The 22,216-nt window shown below is 38.6% G+C and overlaps 1 protein-coding gene across 3 annotated transcripts in view; it reads right to left on the minus strand.

Moving 5' to 3' along the window:
• Positions 1–302: 302 nt before the first annotated feature.
• The window catches only part of LOC135241752 (mucin-5AC-like), a 32,324-nt gene continuing 10,410 nt past the window's right edge, over positions 303–22,216 (minus strand). The window contains exons 1-18 of one of the 3 annotated variants that reach the window (XM_064312406.1): positions 12,301–12,389; positions 11,092–11,112; positions 10,902–10,958; positions 10,516–10,777; positions 8,985–9,099; positions 7,146–7,236; positions 6,876–6,988; positions 6,288–6,499; positions 5,749–5,876; positions 4,265–4,382; positions 3,538–3,676; positions 2,641–2,745; positions 2,182–2,251; positions 1,958–2,095; positions 1,346–1,510; positions 932–1,026; positions 664–790; positions 303–574 (exon numbers count right to left, since the gene is read on the minus strand). In XM_064312406.1, the coding sequence (XP_064168476.1) occupies positions 318–574; positions 664–790; positions 932–1,026; positions 1,346–1,510; positions 1,958–2,095; positions 2,182–2,251; positions 2,641–2,745; positions 3,538–3,676; positions 4,265–4,382; positions 5,749–5,876; positions 6,288–6,499; positions 6,876–6,988; positions 7,146–7,236; positions 8,985–9,099; positions 10,516–10,777; positions 10,902–10,958; positions 11,092–11,112; positions 12,301–12,355 (2,268 nt within the window). In that variant the 5' untranslated portion in view covers positions 12,356–12,389 and the 3' untranslated portion in view covers positions 303–317. Of the gene's footprint in view, positions 575–663; positions 791–931; positions 1,027–1,345; positions 1,511–1,957; positions 2,096–2,181; positions 2,252–2,640; positions 2,746–3,537; positions 3,677–4,264; positions 4,383–5,748; positions 5,877–6,282; positions 6,500–6,875; positions 6,989–7,145; positions 7,237–8,984; positions 9,100–10,515; positions 10,778–10,901; positions 10,959–11,091; positions 11,113–12,300; positions 12,390–22,216 lie in introns of those variants that run through there. The other 2 variants (XM_064312404.1, XM_064312405.1) reach the window with 2 other exon arrangements.

Raw genomic sequence — 22,216 nt, forward strand, 5'->3', positions numbered from 1 at the left:
TTCTTTTCTCCCAAAATCAACACTGTGACACTTACAAGCATGTCTTATACTTTGGGAAAAACAGAACACGTATTGTATTTATGTGCTTATTGTTGCCTGTGTGGAATTGTTGTTTTTTTATATTGTAAGCCAGGAGCTTAAATAAAATTCCCATCATGCCTAATGGACAACCAAGATTAGTATTATACAATACAGTCGGTATTTAAGGTCTATCAGGAACAAACAGAGACTCTACTGTCACTAACATGCATAGAGACACTCTACTGTCCCTAACACAGACACAGAAACCCTACTGTCACTAACACACAGCAAAGGCCTTACCATGTAGCCCCGTTCTTGGTGATTGTCTTTCCTGCTTCAACCTCCACCCCCTTGTGGTAACAGGGACAGCTTGTGGCAGGGACACATTGGTTTTCTTGGTTCATGTAGGTTCCCTCTTCACAACCGCAGCCGTCCACAGGTAAGAAGTCTACCTGGCAGGTGTAGTCAGGCTCACTGAGAGAGCGGCAGGTGCGCTTGCAGCTGGTCATGCTGTCCTGAAACACCATTGAGCTTGGGCAGCTGGTGTATTTCTCTGAGAAAAGGAAAAGACAGAAAACCCCATTTTAGTATCGCTTAGCCTGATCTGTCCTGCTTCTCTTTGTCTGATGAAGTTTGACCTACTGCAGGCAGTTTCTCTCCATCCTTTGAGTATGATGCCTTTGACGGCACAGGCGTAGACGTAGGAAGAGAGTGCAGCACACATGCAGTCTTCGCTCTTCTCGCAGTTGCAGCTGTCATGCATGCATTGCTGAGGACAAGAGGGAGTCCGCCATCAAAAAGAGCTCTCGGACAAATTTGCTACGTTGGACGGAAATTCAGCGACTAGGATAATGATCATGACCTCTTCAAAAATGACGACATCTAAATAATTATGTGTGTAATGACTTACTGCTTTGTAACTGTCTGGGCTTATCTCAGAATGGCACTGGGAAAATGGTCCTTTTGGGTCTGTCAGGAAGGAGCACCAGTACTGGGCATATTGCTCTGTGGAAAGGTGAGACACAAATACATGAACACATGGAACTATGTTTCCTGTCTTTGGTAGAATATCATCATAATACTTTAAAATACCATGTCATATACACAGTAAACACATACTTCCCTATAGTGACAAATATGAGAATGAAGGACAGAAGTAGGCTGCAGGAAGAGCTGTAGTGTTCATGCTGTCATGGTCAGAATGTCACAGTTGTAGTGTACATGTTGTCAGTTAGGGAGTTCTAGTGTGCATGTTGTCATAGGAAGTTACAGTAAATATTGTCATGGGGAGTCACAGCTGAAGTTTGCTTGATGCCATAGTTACCGTTCTCCACGCTAAGACCGCAGGGGTTCTCAAAGCTGCCCTTAACATCGGGGCAGCTGGCCCTAGCCTTCCAGGTGTTGGCGAATGCTGCTGCGGTGCCTTCCACCAGTCCACTCGTGGATTTGAAGTCATCTGATTGGATATTGTTAAAGTTTCCACACAGACCTGAGGGAAGAAGGCACATGGTACTGGCAAATCAAATTCTGACAAATCATCTACAAGTGGGCTACAAGTGGAGGTGGCAGTTCAGCCAATGCATCCACTAACCTTTAACTCAGATTTGTTAGAACCAGCATGCAGGAAACAAATATCACCTTTTCCAGAAAGTTCCTGAGCAGTTGTGCTCAATGCATGTGAAATTTTCAAGAAATAACCAGGCAGCACCTTATAATAGTTTCCCAATATTTCCAGTAATTGCCATTTTTACAATAACATGGTATTGATTGATTTTTTTTTTTTAACTGATTTTTGAAAATATCATCAGGAGTAAATCACATTAAACATATTAACTAAAATAAAGTTATTGTGGTAAAGCTCTGGATCATGTCCTTATTCTCTGTATCCCTGGGCTTATGGTAGGATGATGTACAGGTTGAAAATGCGAACACGTACCACAGGTTGTCCCCTTGTATGAGGGGTCTAAGGTGATGTAGACCTGCATGACTGGAACCAGCTGGATCGTCAGCTGGAGCCCGTAAATGGTTTCGGCAATGACGTAGAATGTGGATGGGTTGAAGATGGTGACCTTATCTGCAATGTAAATATGATTCTGTTAGAATACTTTCATTTCTGTTCATTACTAGCAGAGATATAGCAGAAATGCTGCAACAGCCTACCTGTAGAAAGTGGCAGTGGAGCAGCTAAACTATTTACAGAGACAGCTCCGTTTGACTGGATGGAGATGATCTGTGGGATGGAGAGGAAGTGAGTAGGGAGACATTTAACATTCTACAACAGCTGCCTTAAAAATATGTCCTGGTTGGTCCACCATTGGTGGATATGGTGGCCAGTAGTCCCCACTGGATGCCAACCCAGGGTATATTGTTGCATTTACTCTAATATGCTAATTGTCGCTAATCAATCAGCAGCCAATATGGTATTGCTGAACCATATTTACACCACATCTGCTGGAATTTTACTGGTCTTGAAATGGTTCATGTAGTTCAAATATTTTCATATTTAAGCCAGATGTGACAAAAGAAGACTGAGACACCCTAAGGTGAAAGAGGTGTTTCATGAATTTCAGGCTTTACTTAAATGACGCCTGAAAGGATGCAGAGGAAGGAATTACTTACAGTATCTGGGACTCGGATGATCACAGCCTTCAGACAGGTCTCTGTGTCGCTTAGGCCACATTTTTGTAAGTCTGCCAGTACTGTGAAATCCGTCCCTTCACATTGCTAAGGGAAAAGGGTGACAGTGAACACTGACACATGTTGCTTTACAGGAAATGGAACGTTTTTCCTTACCCTTCGTCAGAAGCTATGCACTCTCTCCCAAAACTGACGTTTCACAAACCCATATTTTTTCAGAAGAGAATTAATCCATTCCAGTTTTTTTTTTAAAAACAGATTGCCTCAATTGCACATTTTTCTGTTATTTCATTCCCTTCCAAAACTGTCTGTTTTGAAGGGCTGAATGTTAACCTGTTTGTACGTGGCACTATATAAAAATAAAGGTTCACTGAATGTGTATTTTGAACATTCACCAGGCTTGGACTGCACATACCTGCTGGTTGTGGCTGTTGTTTTATAGCCACTCCCAGCCAAAGCTAATATTATAATAATTGCTGCTGTTGTTTCTAATTGTGCATATTTGCACAATGGATTTTCAGAGGCATAAATATTTATTCTATGCAGACTTTATTTGCAGAAACTTAATGCTCATTAGCTCCCAGGACAAAAAGCAACAGAGGCCTTTCTTCTTTTCTTATGTCTCTCTCTCTCTCTCTCTCTCTCTCTCTCTCTCCGTCTGTCTGTCTGTCGTCTATAGAAAGTAGGATGCAGGTCACAATGTCACAGTAACATTTTAATAACAAAGTTTCAGCATTCAGCCTGGAAACAATACACCTCACTGCAGCTTCAGAGTGTATGACCTGCAGAGTGTGTGCTGTTTATGGAACTTGACCCTAACCATGCGTTTGACATGTAAAATATAATGGTGTCAGAATCACAGACTCTATGGGCACTAACCTTGGCCAGGACGAAGGAGCACTGCCCATTAATGCTGTAGGCTTTTCCGTCGAAAGTGGTGATATGTGACCCACCCTCTACAAAACAGGTTCCAGGGCATTCCAGTTCCTCACAGCTCCACTCACCCCCAGAACATGTACTGGACAAAACAGCTTGTATTTTAGTTAATTATCACATGGTCACAATGCTTCACAATGCCTACCTGAGTAAAACTGTGGATGCTAGCTTTTGTTCTGGCCTTGTACTATGACAACTGGTTCTGCTAGTATCCAAAACTGATAGTTTTTGTATTTCAAAGTTTAGGTTCAAAACACTGTAACAGAAGGTTTTTTTGTGGTTCTTATAACCAAATGGCATGTTCTTAAGCCTGATATTTTCTTTATTGTATTTTGTGTTCTGTGTATATACTTATTTATTGTAGGTTGCCTCTTGGCCTGGACACTCAAAAAAAAAAATTAAATCAGTGGTACTATTTAAAATAAGGTATGCAAAAATAATAATAACCATTGTCTTTAATCAAGATCTACATTAGTTGAATCAGGATCTTTTGTGCTGGGATTTTTCCATAGGATCTGACAAAACACCGATGAGGTTGATGGGAAAGTATAATGCAAGTGATTGAAAATGAATATTGGGAAAAACTAAAATGATGCCAGAAAGAGTGGATACACATAACTTACAGTAACACTGCGGTTGATTTTGACATTTCACAGATCATTTCACTCACCATTTCGAGCATCCGCTTCTGTAAGATTCTCCTGGACTGTATGTTCTTCCATTATAGGTACAAGAGCACTGTTCTACTTTGATACAGCCAGTCTGCTTGATGTCATCAAAAATTGTCCCTGAAAAATACATATTTTTAACATTTAGCATTGTGATCCAACTCTGAAATGACAAACCTAATTATACCTGCAGCTACAGAAGAGCACTTAAATTTTTCTGCACCTCTGAATGGACATAATGGGGCTCGTTCACAAAACATGTATACGATCACATTTGATCTTAAATTGTGTGTATGAACGTTTCCAAGTACATTTCGCCATTCATAATTTTTTTTTCTTATCTGTATTTTTTCACGGCTGTTTCCTTATGCAAATCACATGGACAAGATTACGCATTAAATTTATGAACATTCGGCATTCATCATCTCATACACCTGGGATATGCACACAAACAAAGTTATGCAGATGTGTCATGAATCTCATATTGGAGAAATAATTGAAGAAAAGTTTTGTGAATGAGGCCCAATGTGATTATGGCACAGATATTTTCAAAAATGTCTTTTTTGTCATTTAGTGCATTCAGCTGAATGCCTTTTTCAAGTGCAATGGTGTTTCTTTCTGTAAAGTAAAACCCATGAGAGATAATCATCAGTTTCTTTAAAATGTTTTGTGATCTCCTTATAAAATCACTTTGCAAGCAAGAGGCACTAAAAATAGCAGAAGACGCTGTTGGTAATTACACTGCAGATGACTCAAAATTGAACCTCATCTATCACCCTCATAAACCTATCGGTATGGTAAGCCTCACCATGCTAACAGTTTGATGTGAGGTAAAACCCACCCAACTCATGGGTTGAGTTTTGCTAATTTGAATTTATTGAAAGGATAGCCCCTTGAGATGTAGCATCTCATTTTCAAGGGGGTCCTATAGACACAAATACAAAATTATAAAACACATACAAACAAAAACAACATTACATAACAAACACACACTGCAAATACACAGATACAGAAAGCTCGCTTACCCTCTCCCACCCACAACCACACCCCCAACCCTCAGCTGTTGTACAAGACAAATTGGCTACAATAACCTGGATAATAAATCAATTACATCAATTACATCAGCACAAAGAGCAATTGAAGCAGTTAGTCTTCAGTTTATTTGTAACACAAATAAACTGAAGATTGTAAGTATGCACAAATTAAAAGCAAAAACAGGTTGTTTTAAGATGAGAAAATTAAGATGACCTATAGCAGCGGAAAGAGGTAAAGAGGAAGATTATTCCAGTCAGATGGAGCTGTTAATATGTAGCAGAGGTCAGGTACTACTTATAATAAATCATGGTCCATCAGCAAATAACTTGATACTGGCTAAAGCTTGTTAGAAGCAAACAGGTAGCATGACTTCTAGTAGAAACCATTCTCAAGCAAATTGCCCATTCCAGACTCTGGAGCGATAGAGACTACTGAACATGGGAGCATTTACCAGGTGGGCAGAAGCAGCCGTCAGTACAGTGCTGGTCACACATCTGGCTTCTCTGTGGGTTAGAGCAAGTGTCGATGCACGGGGTTCCACACTCCTGGTACTCCATGTTAAAGGGACAGGATTTGCCTGTGTGCCACAGTGAAGCCAGTCAGCCATGACAAGATTGAAATCAAAAGGTATCATCAACCTCTTTCGCAGTATGTTTACACAGTCAATGTACATATACTCTGAAAATAAGACCCCAGCGTATTTACAAAAGATGTTTCTTGCATGAAATGTATGTTGTTTTATACATCTGTGGAATTCACTATGAAATGATATGGTCTATAAAAAATATGCTACTAAATATTAATTCAGTTTTATTTTTTCACACTGATGTTGGCTAGGTTTATCTTATAACATATTTTTTTTTCATATTAAATACTTGATGTATTAGATGTAATAGATGAAACATTTTCATCAGTGTTTTTGAGGAAGATATAATGTCACTTGGATTGTTGTGTGCGCGTTGGAGGAAAGTGGAGAGCCACGTACTGCAGAATTGCTGGGTCCTCCACTGCTGTGGCTGTCCACCAGCGTGTACGCACTGTCGCGAGTACTCCGAGATGGTGTTACACAGGCAAAAAGAGCTGCTGCTCTTTTTGCAGTTGCACATGTCAGAAACGCAGGCTTTCATTAGGTAATCGCTGGCCACCAGGTCCTGGCAACTGCTGAAGGCCTCTTGGGACATTAGCTTCGCGCAAGCCTCTTGCTGCAAGGATAACCGCCCAGGGACAAGTACAATAGGTGCAGTACAATAGAATTGTTGTGTTAAACAAATATTAATCTCTCCCCTTTCCAAAAAGAGTTGTTGCAACCAAAATGCCAGAAACATATGCTGCTTTGCAAAGACATAAAATCATACAAAAAAGGAGGTGGGCAAACCCACAAATACATAAATGCAAGTACATCATTCAAATGCATGTATCTGAAATGCTGCCCATTCTGTTACACCCCAGGACCAATCAAAACACCGAATGAGTGATCAAATGTCCTTATCACTGGGAGATGCTGTTTTGTGAAATGAATGGATGTAAAAAACTGAAAATCTATCATACTCTTGTACTGCACCAGGTGCAGATGCTTACCAGCGCCACAGTTTTGCAGCTCTTTTCAGGCAACGGTGCAGGTGCTTCACATTTTTCTGTGGGGCTGTCCATCCTCCAGATGTTAGCAAAGTTAATAGCAGATAATTTTGCACCTGTAAGTCATGAGAAGTTTGGAGGTTAAGCTCTGAATATATATTTTAAAAATTACACCCAGATATACATAGAATAAAATGTTAGTTCTGTCTCTCTTCACAGTTTTTTTTAGCTGCAAGCATTGGTGAATTTCACAGAGGTTCAGCAAAAATTTACCATCTTTATAGAACTCATCGTAGGTCTGCACCCCGTTAAAGTCACCGCAGAGCCCACACGTCTGGTTTCTGAATTTGTTGTCCATTTCCATCTAGAACAACATGAGAGATTTGAAAGACTGAGTTGTATTATTTATCTTAGGAAACAGAAAATATTCCTTGGAACACAAGCATTATATACAAAACCATGACCACATTTTTCTCATTGTATATTACATTATTACATTTTTTTTTATTTTGGTGCTTTAAAAAATTATGATTATATCATTTTCATATTATATACAAATATTTAAAAGTTTATAAAAATGAAACCTTACATTTTCTATTTATTTTACTGTGTACTTTTGATATTTGATGATATAGACTCATTTTAATTTGCAAATGTGATCAAACAATGGCCATTTCAGCCAGCGGCATGCTTAACCACAGAAATTGCATTAGTTTGCCAACAGGACAGTGACAAAATCATGCACACATTCACAAATATCCCTGGGCAGGCATGTGTTTAGCAAATCAATTGTCAAGGTTTGTCTTTCCTAAAATGGATTGTTTGTTTATACTTAACATAATGTACATACAGTACACAAGGAACAATCCATTGTGGTTTCAAGATCCTGCTCTCTATTGGTGGAAAACAGCCAGTGGGAATTATAAAAGAGAAACATTACTGCTTCAGTGAAGTTAGATTAGTAAGACATGCTAATACACTCGAGTATGACTGCGCACAGGAAAGCATGCCAATATGCATTCACAGCATGTACTACATGCCTTATAAAGGACACTGCACACACTGATCTTCTTGTGCTTCTCATATATGTAGGATTAACGGGTCTGTGCTTTACGTTTCCGGTTGGCTTGAAGATGCCAGGCTTAGAGACTGAATTTGATCTAACCCTCTCTGAAGAACAGGACGCTGATTGTCTTGGTTGAGACAAGCAGAGCGATATCTACATTTCGTATCTCCATGCCAACCATATGCTAGGATAAATCCCCCTCCTGGTTGGTTGCAAGATCCTGCTGTTGCCTTCTCATTTAGAAGAAGATCATCTTGTGGTCCAACATCAGCTACACAATCTGAAGCACTGCTGTCTGGCCTGTCTCTCTCAGCGCATATATAGAATGCTGTCTCTCCCCAATGTGCCCTTTGCTTGTCTCTACGAGACATCTACCCAATATACCATTCACCTGTCTCTACAGGACATCTACCCAATATACCATTCACCTGTCTCTGCGGGACATCTACCCAATATACCATTCACCTGTCTCTACGAGACATCTACCCAATATACCATTCACCTGTCTCTACGAGACATCTACCCAATATACCAGTCACCTGTCTCTACGGGACATCTACCCAATATACCATTCACCTGTCTCTGCGGGACATCTACCCAATATACCATTCACCTGTCTCTATGGGACATCTACCCAATATACCATTCACCTGTCTCTATGAGACATCTACCCAGTATACCATTCACCTGTCTCTATGAGATATCTACCCAATATACCATTCACCTGTCTCTACAGGACTGTTATGATGGTTACAATACATGATGAGGATGGTTTATCAAATTTGGCTAAAATCAGGTTATAACAGATATGATGAAGCAAGCTGCTGTGAATGGCAGCTGCCCAGCTAACTAATCACTCCTAATAGGTGTGTTCATAGATAAGTGTGTGCAGTGTACTTTCTAAGGTTTGTGACATGCTGTGTATGGGAATAAACAAACTACCATGTTCCTCTGGCAAACCTAGGCCTCAGAATAACACATTTGATTAAGCATGTTTAGACCCCCCAGTTTCAGTGTATTTTTACACGGCATCACAAGCATCATACCAAGAAGGAGTCATCCCTGTTCCATGTGGCAACCAGGCCCAGCTTGGATGTAATCTTAATGTGAGAGGGGGTTGGCTCAATAAGAACTCCAAACTGGCTGTATGGGAGCTTGACACTGAAAGATATGAAAGTTGGTTAAAGGTGCAACACAAATAATTAAAAAACAAAACAAACAAACCTGTCACACTGCCCACGTAATGTGTCTTATTAACGACCATTTGAAAATACTTTTTTTATAAAAATTTTGGCATTTTACTAGTATAAGAGGCACATATCACACATACTGGTTAGGCATAGCTGGGATGCTGGCTTATTATGCTTATTTTACATGACTCATGTCATAAGCACGATACTTGATATTTGGGTTAATAGCTGAATATTTGTGTAGGTAAACATAGTCATAGTTAGTTTAGGGTACTACCCAGATTAAAACAAATAATACTAAGCTCAGATTTCAGGCTGCGTTTCTCGCTACCCCATTCTGGACCTGGGTGGTACCTATTTTCATAGTAACATACTACGTGAGACATTACTGTTGCCAAATTGATCGTTTTCATCCACATTCAAACAGTGAATGAAGACATTCAATGATTTATACTCAGAGTGGATCATAGGGGGCAATAGTAGCTACATGTACCTTTTTAAGGTAAATTTTGCACATACGAGGTGTGGCTATTAAATAATGAGACTAGTGCTGTAATTCAATTTTAATGAAGAAAACATTTAAATTCCTTTCCCCTTCAATATATTCCCCTTCTGCAACTACACACCACTGCATTCTGGTCTTCCACTGATCAAAGCAGTGCAGTTGGTCTTCTTCCGTTAGTTGCCATTTTCCCATTTCTTCTGACCCTTTTAGAGCAACAGTGAACCAACACTATTAGGAACAGGTTCTAGAAACCTTTCGAGAAAGGGTCAGAAGAAAGAGGCCACAGCTGTGGGAAAATGGCTTCATCCTTCATCAGGACGACACGCCAGCACACTCAGCGCTCTCAGTGAAGCAGCTTTAAGCTGAGAAACGCATCGCAGTACTTGACCACACTCCCTATTCACCTGATCTAGCACCATGTGACTTTTTTCTTTTCCCTAAAATCAAGTCTGCACTCAAGGTAACCCGTTTCGAGTCTGTTCCAGAAGTGAAGAAGAAAACGATGGAGCTTCTGAGACAACTAACAGAAGAAGACCTACTGCACTGCTTTGATCAGTGGAAGACCAGAATGCAGCGGTGTGTAGTTGCAGAAGGGGAATATATTGAAGGGGAAAGGAATTGAAATGTAAGTTTTCTTCATTAAAATTGAATTACAGCATTAGTTTCATTATTTAATAGCCACACCTCATATATCAGGAAAATTTTTTTTGAGATATTGGCAATATGTGGAATAGCTTTCCAGGAGGAAACTCTTGGGTTGTTGAAGCCCATCCATGATGCCATGTTAGATTCTCTTTAGTTTGTAGATAAAAGACAATCCGAGATGGTCTGAATGGCCTGTTCTCATCTTTATTTATAAGTTTAAGATTTCCCAGTTCTCACTCGTTATGGTTGACAAGGACTGAGTCCTTGGTGAGCTCCACCACTGTCCCGTCCAGCTTCATGGTGATCTTGCTGATGGTGGGCAGGCCGTCCACCACTTGCCTCCTCATCTGGATGTTGAAGTCTTCGTAGGTGCTCTTGCACAGAGAGCTTAGAACAAAGTTACAGGTGGAGGGCACTTGGATGACATCCCCATCAAAAGTCTTGAAGTGGTAGTTTCCCCATGTGCTGCAAACTCGGCCATTGTGAGTAGGGCTCACTCCTTGGGCCAGAGAAAATCATCATCATCATAAACGTGACATCACAGATTTTTAGTAGAACATTCCTTTAGGTAGTAAATGTCAGTAACAGACAGTAAGTTGTGGGAACACACTTCCAGACCTTACCTGAGATCACTGATAACTTAGTGATGGAAGAAGTCATATACACGGACTGAGAAGAGGCTACAACACAATGAGGAAGAAGTTAGCTGCACTGTTTTTTCTTTCTACAACACAGCCAAAACAGTAACTTGGGCAATAATGCAAAGCCTTATTGTTTTATGAAATATTCATTTTTTTTGTATTCATAACTCACATTGTTGATCATCTGAACCAACTGTGGAGAGAAGCAGTGGAAAGAATTGTATTCATCATATTTTATATAACATATTCTCTATCAGTTTTTCAAGTCACATTAAAAACATGTTTATTAGTGAAATTAGCATGCTTTGAGATTTGCAGGTTTTTAAAACACATTTTGAACGAGAATTTAAAGGAGTACCATGGTGGTTGAACGTGACACTTCCCAGTTGTCTTTAGGCAACAACAAAACAAATGTGCATAGTTTTTTTATTCTTCAGTCATTTCAATGTACTTTAAAACGTATTTTTCTAAGCCTAAATTTCCCACTATAAAAATTCACCCAAACGGTCTGGGCGTGGTAATGAGAACTGTCAGTTAGCTATGATTGACAGACCGTGCCCCGTTACCATAGCTACCCCCATGATACGCACTCTCTTTGGGAGACTGAATTTTCACAAGCTAGCTAGCTTAGTAGTATATCAAGTATCGATAGATAGCTAAGGTAAGGACGTTGACTTATATCCAATTATAATTTTTGCTATCTAGCTAGCCAAGTTAAGATAAAAGCACAACTATAACGTCCTCATAAAAGCAAACTAGCAAGCTAATGTTATCGATAACATTGCCTTAAGAAAGCAAACCTCCTAGCTAGCTAACGTTAGCTAGCTAGCTAAATGAATATAACCAGAAATAATCTAAAGGCACTCTAATTTAAGTGAACCTAACGTTAGTCAAATATTTGCATTGTCTGAACAGCAGGACGGTGTGTCCTGTCAGATTTCTTTACGGGGCGTGGAAATGGGAGTGGTTACTATATTTGTGACGCAGCAAAATGACAACTTTCTCAACCAGTTGAAAATAGGATGATGAATTTAAAACGCATTTTTCTCCAAAAATACAGAACGGACATATTTAATACTTTGCTCATTGTGTTTCTTCAATGCCTCCTGTGCAAATAGCACATAAAACCGAGAAAGTGTGAAAATCACCATGGTACTCCTTTAACTCTCGATATATATTCTACATTATGACCTGAATTTATATTTAGCAGGTACTGATGTTCTAAAATGTTCTTCCATAACACCGCAAACACTTCATTTCCCATCAAGGGAATAATAATTTGGTTATTTTCATAATTGTGGAGCTGTATCTTAAGCATTAATCGGGAGCAAATGTTAATGCAGTTCCTGCAGATCTTAGAGTTGCAAAAAGATGTACCGACCTGTCAGCCCAACAGACAGCAGCGTCCAGGCCAGGAGTCGTAAGAGTGTCCCCATTCTCCTATGGGGCTTGGAACGTTCTCAGGACTGGTGCAATGGAGTAACGTTTCCATTCAGACTCTGAGTTTTATACCCCGACTTTCTGAGGAGGGACAAAGGAACCTTGGAAATCAAAGGCGGTGGTTGACAGATAAATTTTAATATGTCAAGATGAATAGTGACTCTGTGTTTAATTAATGTTCCCTCCCTAAACATTAACATTGACAGCTTGTGTTGACAGATTTGTTCCATGTAAAAGATCTGTTAACTCTGCTATTTTAAAATAATTTTCATATAGGAATGTAGTTCATTTAAATTTTCATTTGAATTAATTGGTTTGGATGTATCTATTGTCTATATCTATTGTATTTATTACATTATCTTTCCATTAACACAGTCAGTAACATGTCCATTAACATGTCATAATGTTATTATGTTCTTCTCTCCTTTTTGCTCATAAGAGATTACTACTTCATTCCCACTCATCTGTGAGACGTATAGCTGTATCTGATCGGTACATGGCTAATATATAAGCATATAGTAAAATGTAACAAAGTAAATTGATCTTTAGGTCTAATCACATAGCATAAATACTTAATGAACACACAATGACCTCCTAGCCTTTAACAATACACAAACAAGCTTTAAATCAAAAATTGATTATTTTGTTTTTATCTATTAATTGCTTTCACACTAAAACACACACGCAATATTCAAACATCTTGTTGTCCTTGAAGTTTGATCCCTTGAGCTTGAGAGGCTCTGCTGGAGGGCCTAAGAATTTAGCGGGGGTGCGTACTTCTGGTTATAAAAAAGAACACTCTCCTCCTGTCAATCCCTCCTGTTTTTTGTTCAAGCAATAAGCTTTGAAACATAATCTATTACTCACCCCTGCCTAAACACATTACTCACCCCTGTCTAAGGTTGTCTCTCTTTGTAGATCTTACCCTTCATTGGAGTGAGTCAGAACACACTCAGTCGTCAACCGTCTTCTGCGATCTATAGTTTAGATGACAATATCATCATCTGCCAGGAACCCTTGTGGCACGTCTGGCCATTCCTGTATAATGTAGGGCTCCCACCTCCCTGCTGCTATTGGGGTGGCCTTACACACTGGGTGAAAAGGCTTAAAACACAGCTCATCAGCAGCAGTATGATACAGATCAACAAGAGTCACTGCACAAGAACAGTGCCAATCCCTCCCAGGCCATTTTTCAACCATCCGAACATATCCCAAGTCCAAGTCTGATGAATTCTCACAACCTCTTATATACAACCTCCTGTTATATAAGTGACATAGGAACACCAGTATAGTGAAATGGCAATTGTGCGACTGTGGAACACAAATCCAGTAATCAGAAATATTTAATTTTTCTTCATATATGTCTTAGTTAATTGGTGATAATGTTTCAGAGTTGATAACTCTGTTCATCTCTTTGATTATCGTTATGCAATCCACCTCTGTCTTGGATTCCGTTAATGCCATGGAGGGGGTCTACACTCGAGGCTAGCCAGCCCAGACCTCCTGCAAAGGATAGTATGGAAATCCCCCACGTCAGCAGCAGAGCCAGCTGAATTTGAGCCGGCTTATTTGGAACTGCAGACTTAATTTAAACTGAAAAGGCTATTTGCTCGCAATATGAGTTTTCCTGTTTGTACTCCTGCTCTAATATGTAACCACTCTTGTTTAAACAGTATGAGTGCGTCAACATGTGCCCAGCTCTAATGGTTGTCGTCACTGTCACAGTCTGTCACGGTCAATATAAAACTGCAAAATTTATGACCACATTACATTAGTCAAAAACAGAATTTTAAAAGAAGATAAGCAACAGATTTCAAAGGGTTTTTGGTGTAATTCGTAACATACACCAGCTGACCAGGCCAGAGGTGCATCATGTTACCTGTTTTTATTTTTTTATTGCTGCAGGTTGTCTAATTGGTGCCTGCGCATGCGGTGACACTGTCTACGCCCCACTGCTTGTTTGTTCGTTCACTGTTTTTGAGTTTTATGATTATGTTGCGGTCTTCCTGTTTATTTTTTATTGTTTTTACTGTGGATTTTATAGTGTTTTTAAGTCTGGAGCACTGGACCAAATTAATTTCCCCATGTGGGATAATAATGTAGATCTGAATCTGAATCTTGTCTGCTTCTCCATCTTCTTATCCATGGACAGATCTAAAAGTTTCAGTTATATAACTGAATAACAAAATAATTTGTTATGGCCTCCGGTTCAGTTCTGCACCACACATCACCCCTGCAATCTTCTTGGGGGCACCTGTCATGAATTCACACGGGTTCTGGCACAGCTCTCTTTGGCAGTAGCACTGCTGGCAGAGACAACACCTAGTTCCTGTTAACATAGAGAAAAGATGGTCTGTTAGTCCAGAGTAAACCGCTGTTACAAAGAAAAAAAAATGCGTGGGTTTATTTTGTTATACAGCAGCTACTTAATCCTTTCTTAAGAATCCTTTCCTTTCTTAAGTCTTTCCACACTGTGAGATTTGAGCAATGTTCTTTTGCTTTAAAACAAAACAAAATAAAAATAATGTGGGAGTTTTACTGCTTATACTTATCAATTAGTAAAAGATAATTAGGTGTGATATCACCTGACCTTCCCTTCTTCCCCTTCATATCTTTGACTTTTCATTTCGGCATTTTTGCTCTTCCATAATTATTATGGAGGTCAAATGTTCTAATCATAATGCAATCACAACCTGTGTTTTCCGAGCAAAATTGTAACTGCAGGTCAGTTCAGATGGTCATAATAAAAATGAAGGTCTTGGTCCTTACTAACAACCCGTCAATATTAACTGTTTAATTCCTTTCTCTTCACTTACAAAAACATTCAGATGTCCTGCTGTTCTTTCTGCAATTATGGTGGTTTTGACTTCACAAGTCTCGCTATTAATACTGTATCTGATCGCAGAAGCGGGTCGACTTTGCAATGTTACTTGACGTAGCTACTTGCCAGTTAGCTGTTAGAATGAGAACATGAGACTGAGAGGAAGGGGAGGAAGTTGCTGTCTGAGCAGGTGCATATTTTCCCTGTGCCTTCTGTAAAAGTGCAGAGCTGTCCTGTAAGCTGTGATTTTCCGCATAATCTTGATTCTTATAGGTGTTCCACATTTAAAAAAAAAAAATTAAAAATTATTCCACTTATGCAATTCTAATGGATGTAAAAGCAATTTTTACGGATATCGTACTTAAGTTTGGTCTTTTTACCATGACCACACATTAGACATGCTGCATAATGTCCATTAAACTACATTAAATTAGACATTGAGTCAAATAATCTGTACATGGATTGACCGCTGTGCAGTCTCCCTACACTTGTGTTACACATACAGAGGTAGTCCCAATTGTGTAATTAAAGGTAAATTCAACCAGGCTACAACAGTTGCTGCAAACGCAGACGCGCGCTATCGAACCCTCTAGCACTGAACACACCCATACAGTCCACACACCCCTCGTAAGCACACAATATCAGTCTCCAAGACACTCAAACTCTTCACATCGTGTACAAAAGTTTTTGTTTCGCATGCAATGCAGATACATTGAGCTGCTAGTTACTTTTTGACAACAGATTATTAATATAAGCTGAGACCATTGCAGACTTATTTTCTTTATTTGGGTAAAGGGAAACATGGTGGATGGTGACTTATTTATTTATTTGGGAACAGCTGTTTAAGAAACTACCTGATGCTGCACATCTTACTCTAACCCTTTTCATTCTTTCCCTTTATTTGCCTCTTAAATTTTCAAATTTAATAGCAAATTTGTTCAGCAAGTTTTACACCTCATAGACAGACTTACAAAACTTAGTTTTTTTACTAAGAGATGAGGAACAATAGTAGTTCTTCCTCTAAGGGAACTAATTGAACATGGAAGTTTACATTTGACAGTAAGACTATATGAGGAGCAGTCAGCAAACCTTGATAAGGCTCTAAGCATAAAGAAATACACATTAAATAAATCATCTTTGCACCTTTCCGCAAGACAGTCTGTTAAATTTTCCACAGTTCTTTTATGTTATAGTATTGTATTATTGATATGATGATGATGATGATGATTTTTCTGATGATTATTATTGTTGTAAATAATAATAATAATAATAATAAGGAACCATAAATGACCAATAAGAAGGTCAGAGCAGCACTGGGCAAATACTGCAAAACTGCACAGTCTTAACTATCATTTGCCAGGATGTAATGAATGACACAAACCACCTGATTTTGACAAAATCTCGGAATGGAAGAATTTTAGATTTGTTAAATTTGGTTCAATTTGTCTCCAGTGTGTTTTTTTATTTAACTTTTGATACCCAATGAGCATGCTTGTTTACTGTATTCCTACTGGTTAACTGGTTGTGATCACGCATGTTTTTTGGTTCTGACCTTTTACGCGATTGGCTGTGCAGTTTAGTTTGTTACATTGTTGTAAATCGATGTCTGAGTTGGAATGGTTATAAGAGAAAACAAAGAGATTAGAGGTCCTTCTTGGTGAGACTTGGAGCCACGGAGAGTTGGGAGAAGGACGGAGAAGGTTGGTGAGACTTAACGGCAGGCGAATACGCAGTCAAATGTCTACAATGTTGAGGACAGACTGTGCTCGTACCCTGGAGAGAACCTACCAGGAGATCGAATCAGGCGTTTCTCAAAGGATTGTCTCCAATGCTGGAATCTCCAAGTTCTTCCTCGCCACTTCTCTGGAGAACAGCAGTGGTGGAAAGTCCAGGGGTCAGAGAGTAAATGTCCTGCCATGTGTTTCTTCGACCCATGAACTCAGCCAGCTAATTTCACTAATTAGTTCCACCTCCTGGCTAAAGAATTGTGCCAATTAGCGAATCCAGGTGGTTGGAACAAAACACTGGGGAGGACTTTTACTTTCTGAACCTGGATTTTCCACCTCTGGAGAACAGGCACTCCAAAGCCACAGAGAAGCGTGCCTACAGGTTTTATTTTAATGGCCATTTCTGTACATTTTTTATTTTGCGACTATATTGGGATAAACATGTATTAGGGAAGTATTTTGTTCATTAGTTACAAAGGCTATGTGAAGTAAAACAATTTCTTCTAAAACAATACTTATGGATTATCTGATTTGTGGGTTTTGTGATTTATATGGGGGCTTGTGTGTTTTAATATCACCAATGTTAACTACCTGGTAACTTACTGCTATAGGGTAGCTCATAGCAAATTCAACATCTACATTGCTAGCCCAGGCCTCTAGACATGAGTCATAACCAGAGTGAAGTATGGATGTTGCTGTCTCATTTCCATCCAGGGAAGAATTAAAGTTAAATACTGGTTAAAAAAAAATATTCTTTACCCCTACTGGTACAGATTCCCGCGAGGCAGGTGTTACATTATTTTTGTCAAAAATTCAAAATGGCAGAAAAACAAAATGGTGGCCAATGTTGTTTTTGAAAAAAAGTTGTTCACTGATGAGGTCTTTTACAGAGATGCCTGGTTGACCAACCTGCTGAAGAGTTATAAGCATTTAATCATATTTGGTTTTTATCCTATCAAGGCAAAGCCCCTAGTGGTCAGCACGCCGGTGTGCCAAGATTGCTTAACTCAGACATTCAGTGCTTCTGCAGCCAAAGTATGAGTTAAAAATAAAAAGGCTTTGTTTTAGTTTCATTAGTAGACCATACACGACAACTATGCCGAATATTGAGTTTCGCAGTGCCACCATTGTGGCTCTGATCGTTCATTTAACACGCACCCCCTCCCTGCAGTCTCATCTGCAACTACACCCCCCACCCATGACATAATGGACAATATCGTCTATATGGGCATTCATAAAAATATTCTTTCACCACTCAAAAATCATATTCCGTCATAGCTAAACCTGACAATAGCCCTAAAATATGCCAATACAGCAGTGAAAATGCTGTTCGCTGGATAATGAAATAAACAAGACAAAGATTTCAAAAATGATAACATGTCATTCTAAAATCTATATCTGGGACTAAATATTGAATAAATATACAACCTTACGATTGGTTTTACGTGTAGAGATGCCCCTTTTGAGACTGAGTGGTCATATATTGTCTAATCCATTCGTGAAATATACATGCATTTGTGACGCCTGGGTACCTTGCAAAATAGCTGTGCATAATACCACACAACTAATATAGGTTAGTATTGTAAATGGTACAAATGTCTTGCTTCATTTAAGCCATTTTTCAAGTCTCTGTGGTGTTCACATCTGGAGTTATAAAGCTTTAAATAAGGAACCCCCTAAATGGGCAGGGATTGGCCATTTGGTATGTGCGCTAAGGGATTATAGTGCAAGCCATTGGAAAATGTGTAAAAACTTGCCTGGTTCCTCAGGATCACAGACAGTACTTGCATACCAAATTCCGTGAAGATCGAACATAGCATTCATGAGTTACATCTATTTAAGTAAAACCAGGCCACACCCATGACAATTGATTGACGTGTGGCGGCCATATTTTTTTGAAAAGTCAACATTTATTCACGATTATTGTATTCCGACTCCAGAGATTCTTTCTAGCCTAATTTGGTGATTAATGTAGGCTTTGAAATCAATTAAAAATGGCGGGAAAACAAAATGGTGGCTGACATTGCTTCTTGATGCAAGGTTGTTCCGTAGAAGGAGCAGGATCTACTGATATAATTTATAGGATTTTCTCAAAGGAACAGGATCTATTGATATAATTTATAGGTGTCACACACCATGGCTACCCTAGAAGGGACAGAAGAGCTGGACACAGGGAGATGTGGAAATTCTGGATTTCTCTGGCATTTTATTTTGAGAGAGAGAGAGCAATCGGTAAACACAAATGGAAAACCTTTTCCACCCTTTTTCACCCTCACAGGATCTGGACAACAAACAATAACAACTAAAACAACAAAGACAAAATAAATGAAATTATATGCTTCGCTTTTCAGCTTCATGCATCTTCATGCTCTTTCCGTCGTATTGGATCCCCATGTCTCAGACACCTACTGTGGAAAGAAGCACACTTTTAAATCCTGGATTGATTCACAATATCATCCAGGTGTGTACCTACTTAACCAGTAGGCGTGGTCCTCTAATTGCCCTGAATTCCTCCCGCAAACTGAGCCCTGCCACAATAGGATTTCCCCAATACTATTTAATTGACATTTAAATTTATGTTATTCTTATAACGCCACCTATAGGCATAGTAATACTAAAATTGGAATGGGTCCTCAAAATCATGTGTAGCAGCCAATAATGTAATAACTACCGTAAATGCAATAACTGCCAATAACGTAATAATTTTTCCGTTCTTAATGTAATAAAAGTCGATAATGTAATAACTGACCAATAATGTAATACATTTTCTGAACCAATAACGTAATAACTTTTTACATATAATGTTGGCTGGTTATTACATTATTAGCTGGGTTTTTAAAAAATCATAAAAAAATGTAATAACAGGAGCCGATAATGTAATAATATACTTATATCGCTTTAAGTTTTATTTATTGGCTATAAAGTGTCACACTTCCTTGACACTTACCCTTGTTTCCTCTTTCAAATAGCTGCTCAAAAACCTGACCACACACGCACACACACACACACCTACTCTCTCTCTAGGAATTATGACTATTTATTTGTTTGTGGTGCTTGGTTAGACTCCAGCCCTGCCCTCTACTCCTTAACCATTTGAGTACCAAATGAAGTGTGAGCACATATGTTTGCAAACACAGACAATTACTCTTATGTCATATAATATGAAATCTATATACCTCTTTGAAGATGCTTTGACCACGAATACAAAGACCACCATTTCTTTTCATGAAAAATGTCATCTTTAATTAAATGTATTTAAATAACTTTTTCAAACAAACTGTTTCAACCACACTCTTATAGCTATTCAGCACTCTCTACCAAACCTGACTCCTGAAAGGTTACATGAAAATGTATTACCAAATCAGAATCCTTGCCCTATTGACATCCCTGGCTATTTGAATACAGTCATGACAAGCTCAACAAAGAGTCTAAAACCGAAGCAAATGATATCTATAGTTCATTCTTTTTTATTTTTTCCATTTTCTCCAATTTTAGTCGTTATACCAATTCTCTGTGTGTATCACGGTCCTGGTCGATGCGCTATCCTCTGTTGGTCTGGGGAGGGTGTAGACTACCACACGCCTCTGATACATGTAGAGTCACCAACTGCTTCTTTTCACCTGACAGTGAGGCAGAGGTGGGAGTAAGTCACACTTGTGCAAGTCACAAGCAAGTCTCAAGTCTTAACCTTCAAGTCTCAAGCAAGTCCCATGTCACTGTGTTTAGACTCAAGCAAGTCAAGTCGAGTCACTAGTAAACGTCAAGCAAGACAAGTCAAGTCATTGCTCTGGTCAAGCAAGTCACAAGTCAAGTCACCATGAAAGAAGTGCTTAAAACAAGAGAGAAAGGGGCACAATGGCAAGCCATGTCATGAGAAAACTGCACCTGTTAGTGAGTTAGTTAGTTTCTACAACTAGGGATGGGCATGGTTAGGATTTTATCAATACCAATACCACTATTGATACTGCTTATCAATACCAATACTTATCAATACTCTTATCGATACTTCCTAATTTGGAGTGCAAAATACATGTTGTTAAAAGAATTATCAGTACTACTTTTATATTAGTTTGGGCAAAAAATGTTTAACAAAATAGTTCTGTTGAAAAAATGAAACATATTGTTTTCTGAGACAAAACATGATGCTGGGACCAATTGGTATAGATACTGTAAATGTAATGTGTATCAAGAGAATGTTTATTTCTTTAAAAAAAGGGACGGTAAACCATCCTTTATTATTATGATAAAACTGAAAGATGTGTTACCAAAGTTATCTTTGTAGGTCATGTTATATACTATATTTTACAGTTTAGAATTTTGCATTAAGAGGTTGAAAGTTGAGCACAAGGCATAATAGTGCCAGTTTGGTTGAAGAAGTTATTTAAATACACTTGATTAAAGATTATATTTTTCATGGAAAGAAGTGTTGGTCTTTTTTATTTGAGAACACAGCATCTTCAAAGAGGTATAGATTTCATATTATACAACATAAGAGTAATTGTCTGTGTTTGCAAACATGTGTGCTCCCACTTAATTTGGTACTCAAATGGCAAAGGAGTATAAGGCAGGGCTGGAGATAAGTCTAACCATCAAGTTACACAAACAATTAATTCCTAGAAAGAGAGAGAGAGAGAGTATGTGTGTGTGTGTGTGTGTTTTCTCAGAGTTAGGACAAAGATTCAGGGGTCAGGATTGGCCTGGTTTTTGAGCAGCTATTTGAAAGAAGCAACAGTAAGGGTAGGCCTAAGTGTTATGGAAGTCTGACACTTGATAATAAATAAAACTTTTAATTTTTTAAAAGTTTTTAAACTTTTAAACTTTTAAAAGCTAATAATGTAATAACCAGTCAATAATCTAATAACTTATTACATTATGTGCAAAAAGTTATTACGTTATTGGTTCAGAAATTTTATTACATTATTGGTAAGTTATTACGTTATCGACTTTTATTACATTAAGAACAGAAAAATTATTATGTTATTGGCAGTTATTACATTAATGGTAGTTATTACATTATTGGCTGCTACATCATGTGCTGTACTTACAAACCAAAATCAGTAGGAATCAGACATAGCATTCATGAGTTACATATGTTTAAGTAAAACATGGCCATGCCCATGAAAATTGATTGATGTGTGGCAGACATATTGTAGATATATTTTTTGATAACTATTGAGTTTTAGACTCCAGAAATTATTTCTAGCTAAATTTGGTGATTAGGGGCCAAATAGCCCCAGACTTAGCCCCAGGCTAATGTAGATTTTGCAAACAATTCAAAATGGCGGAAAAACAAAATAGTGGTTGACATT

Source organism: Anguilla rostrata, chromosome 16 (genome assembly GCF_018555375.3).
Source record: "Anguilla rostrata isolate EN2019 chromosome 16, ASM1855537v3, whole genome shotgun sequence".
NCBI lineage: Eukaryota > Metazoa > Chordata > Actinopteri > Anguilliformes > Anguillidae > Anguilla > Anguilla rostrata.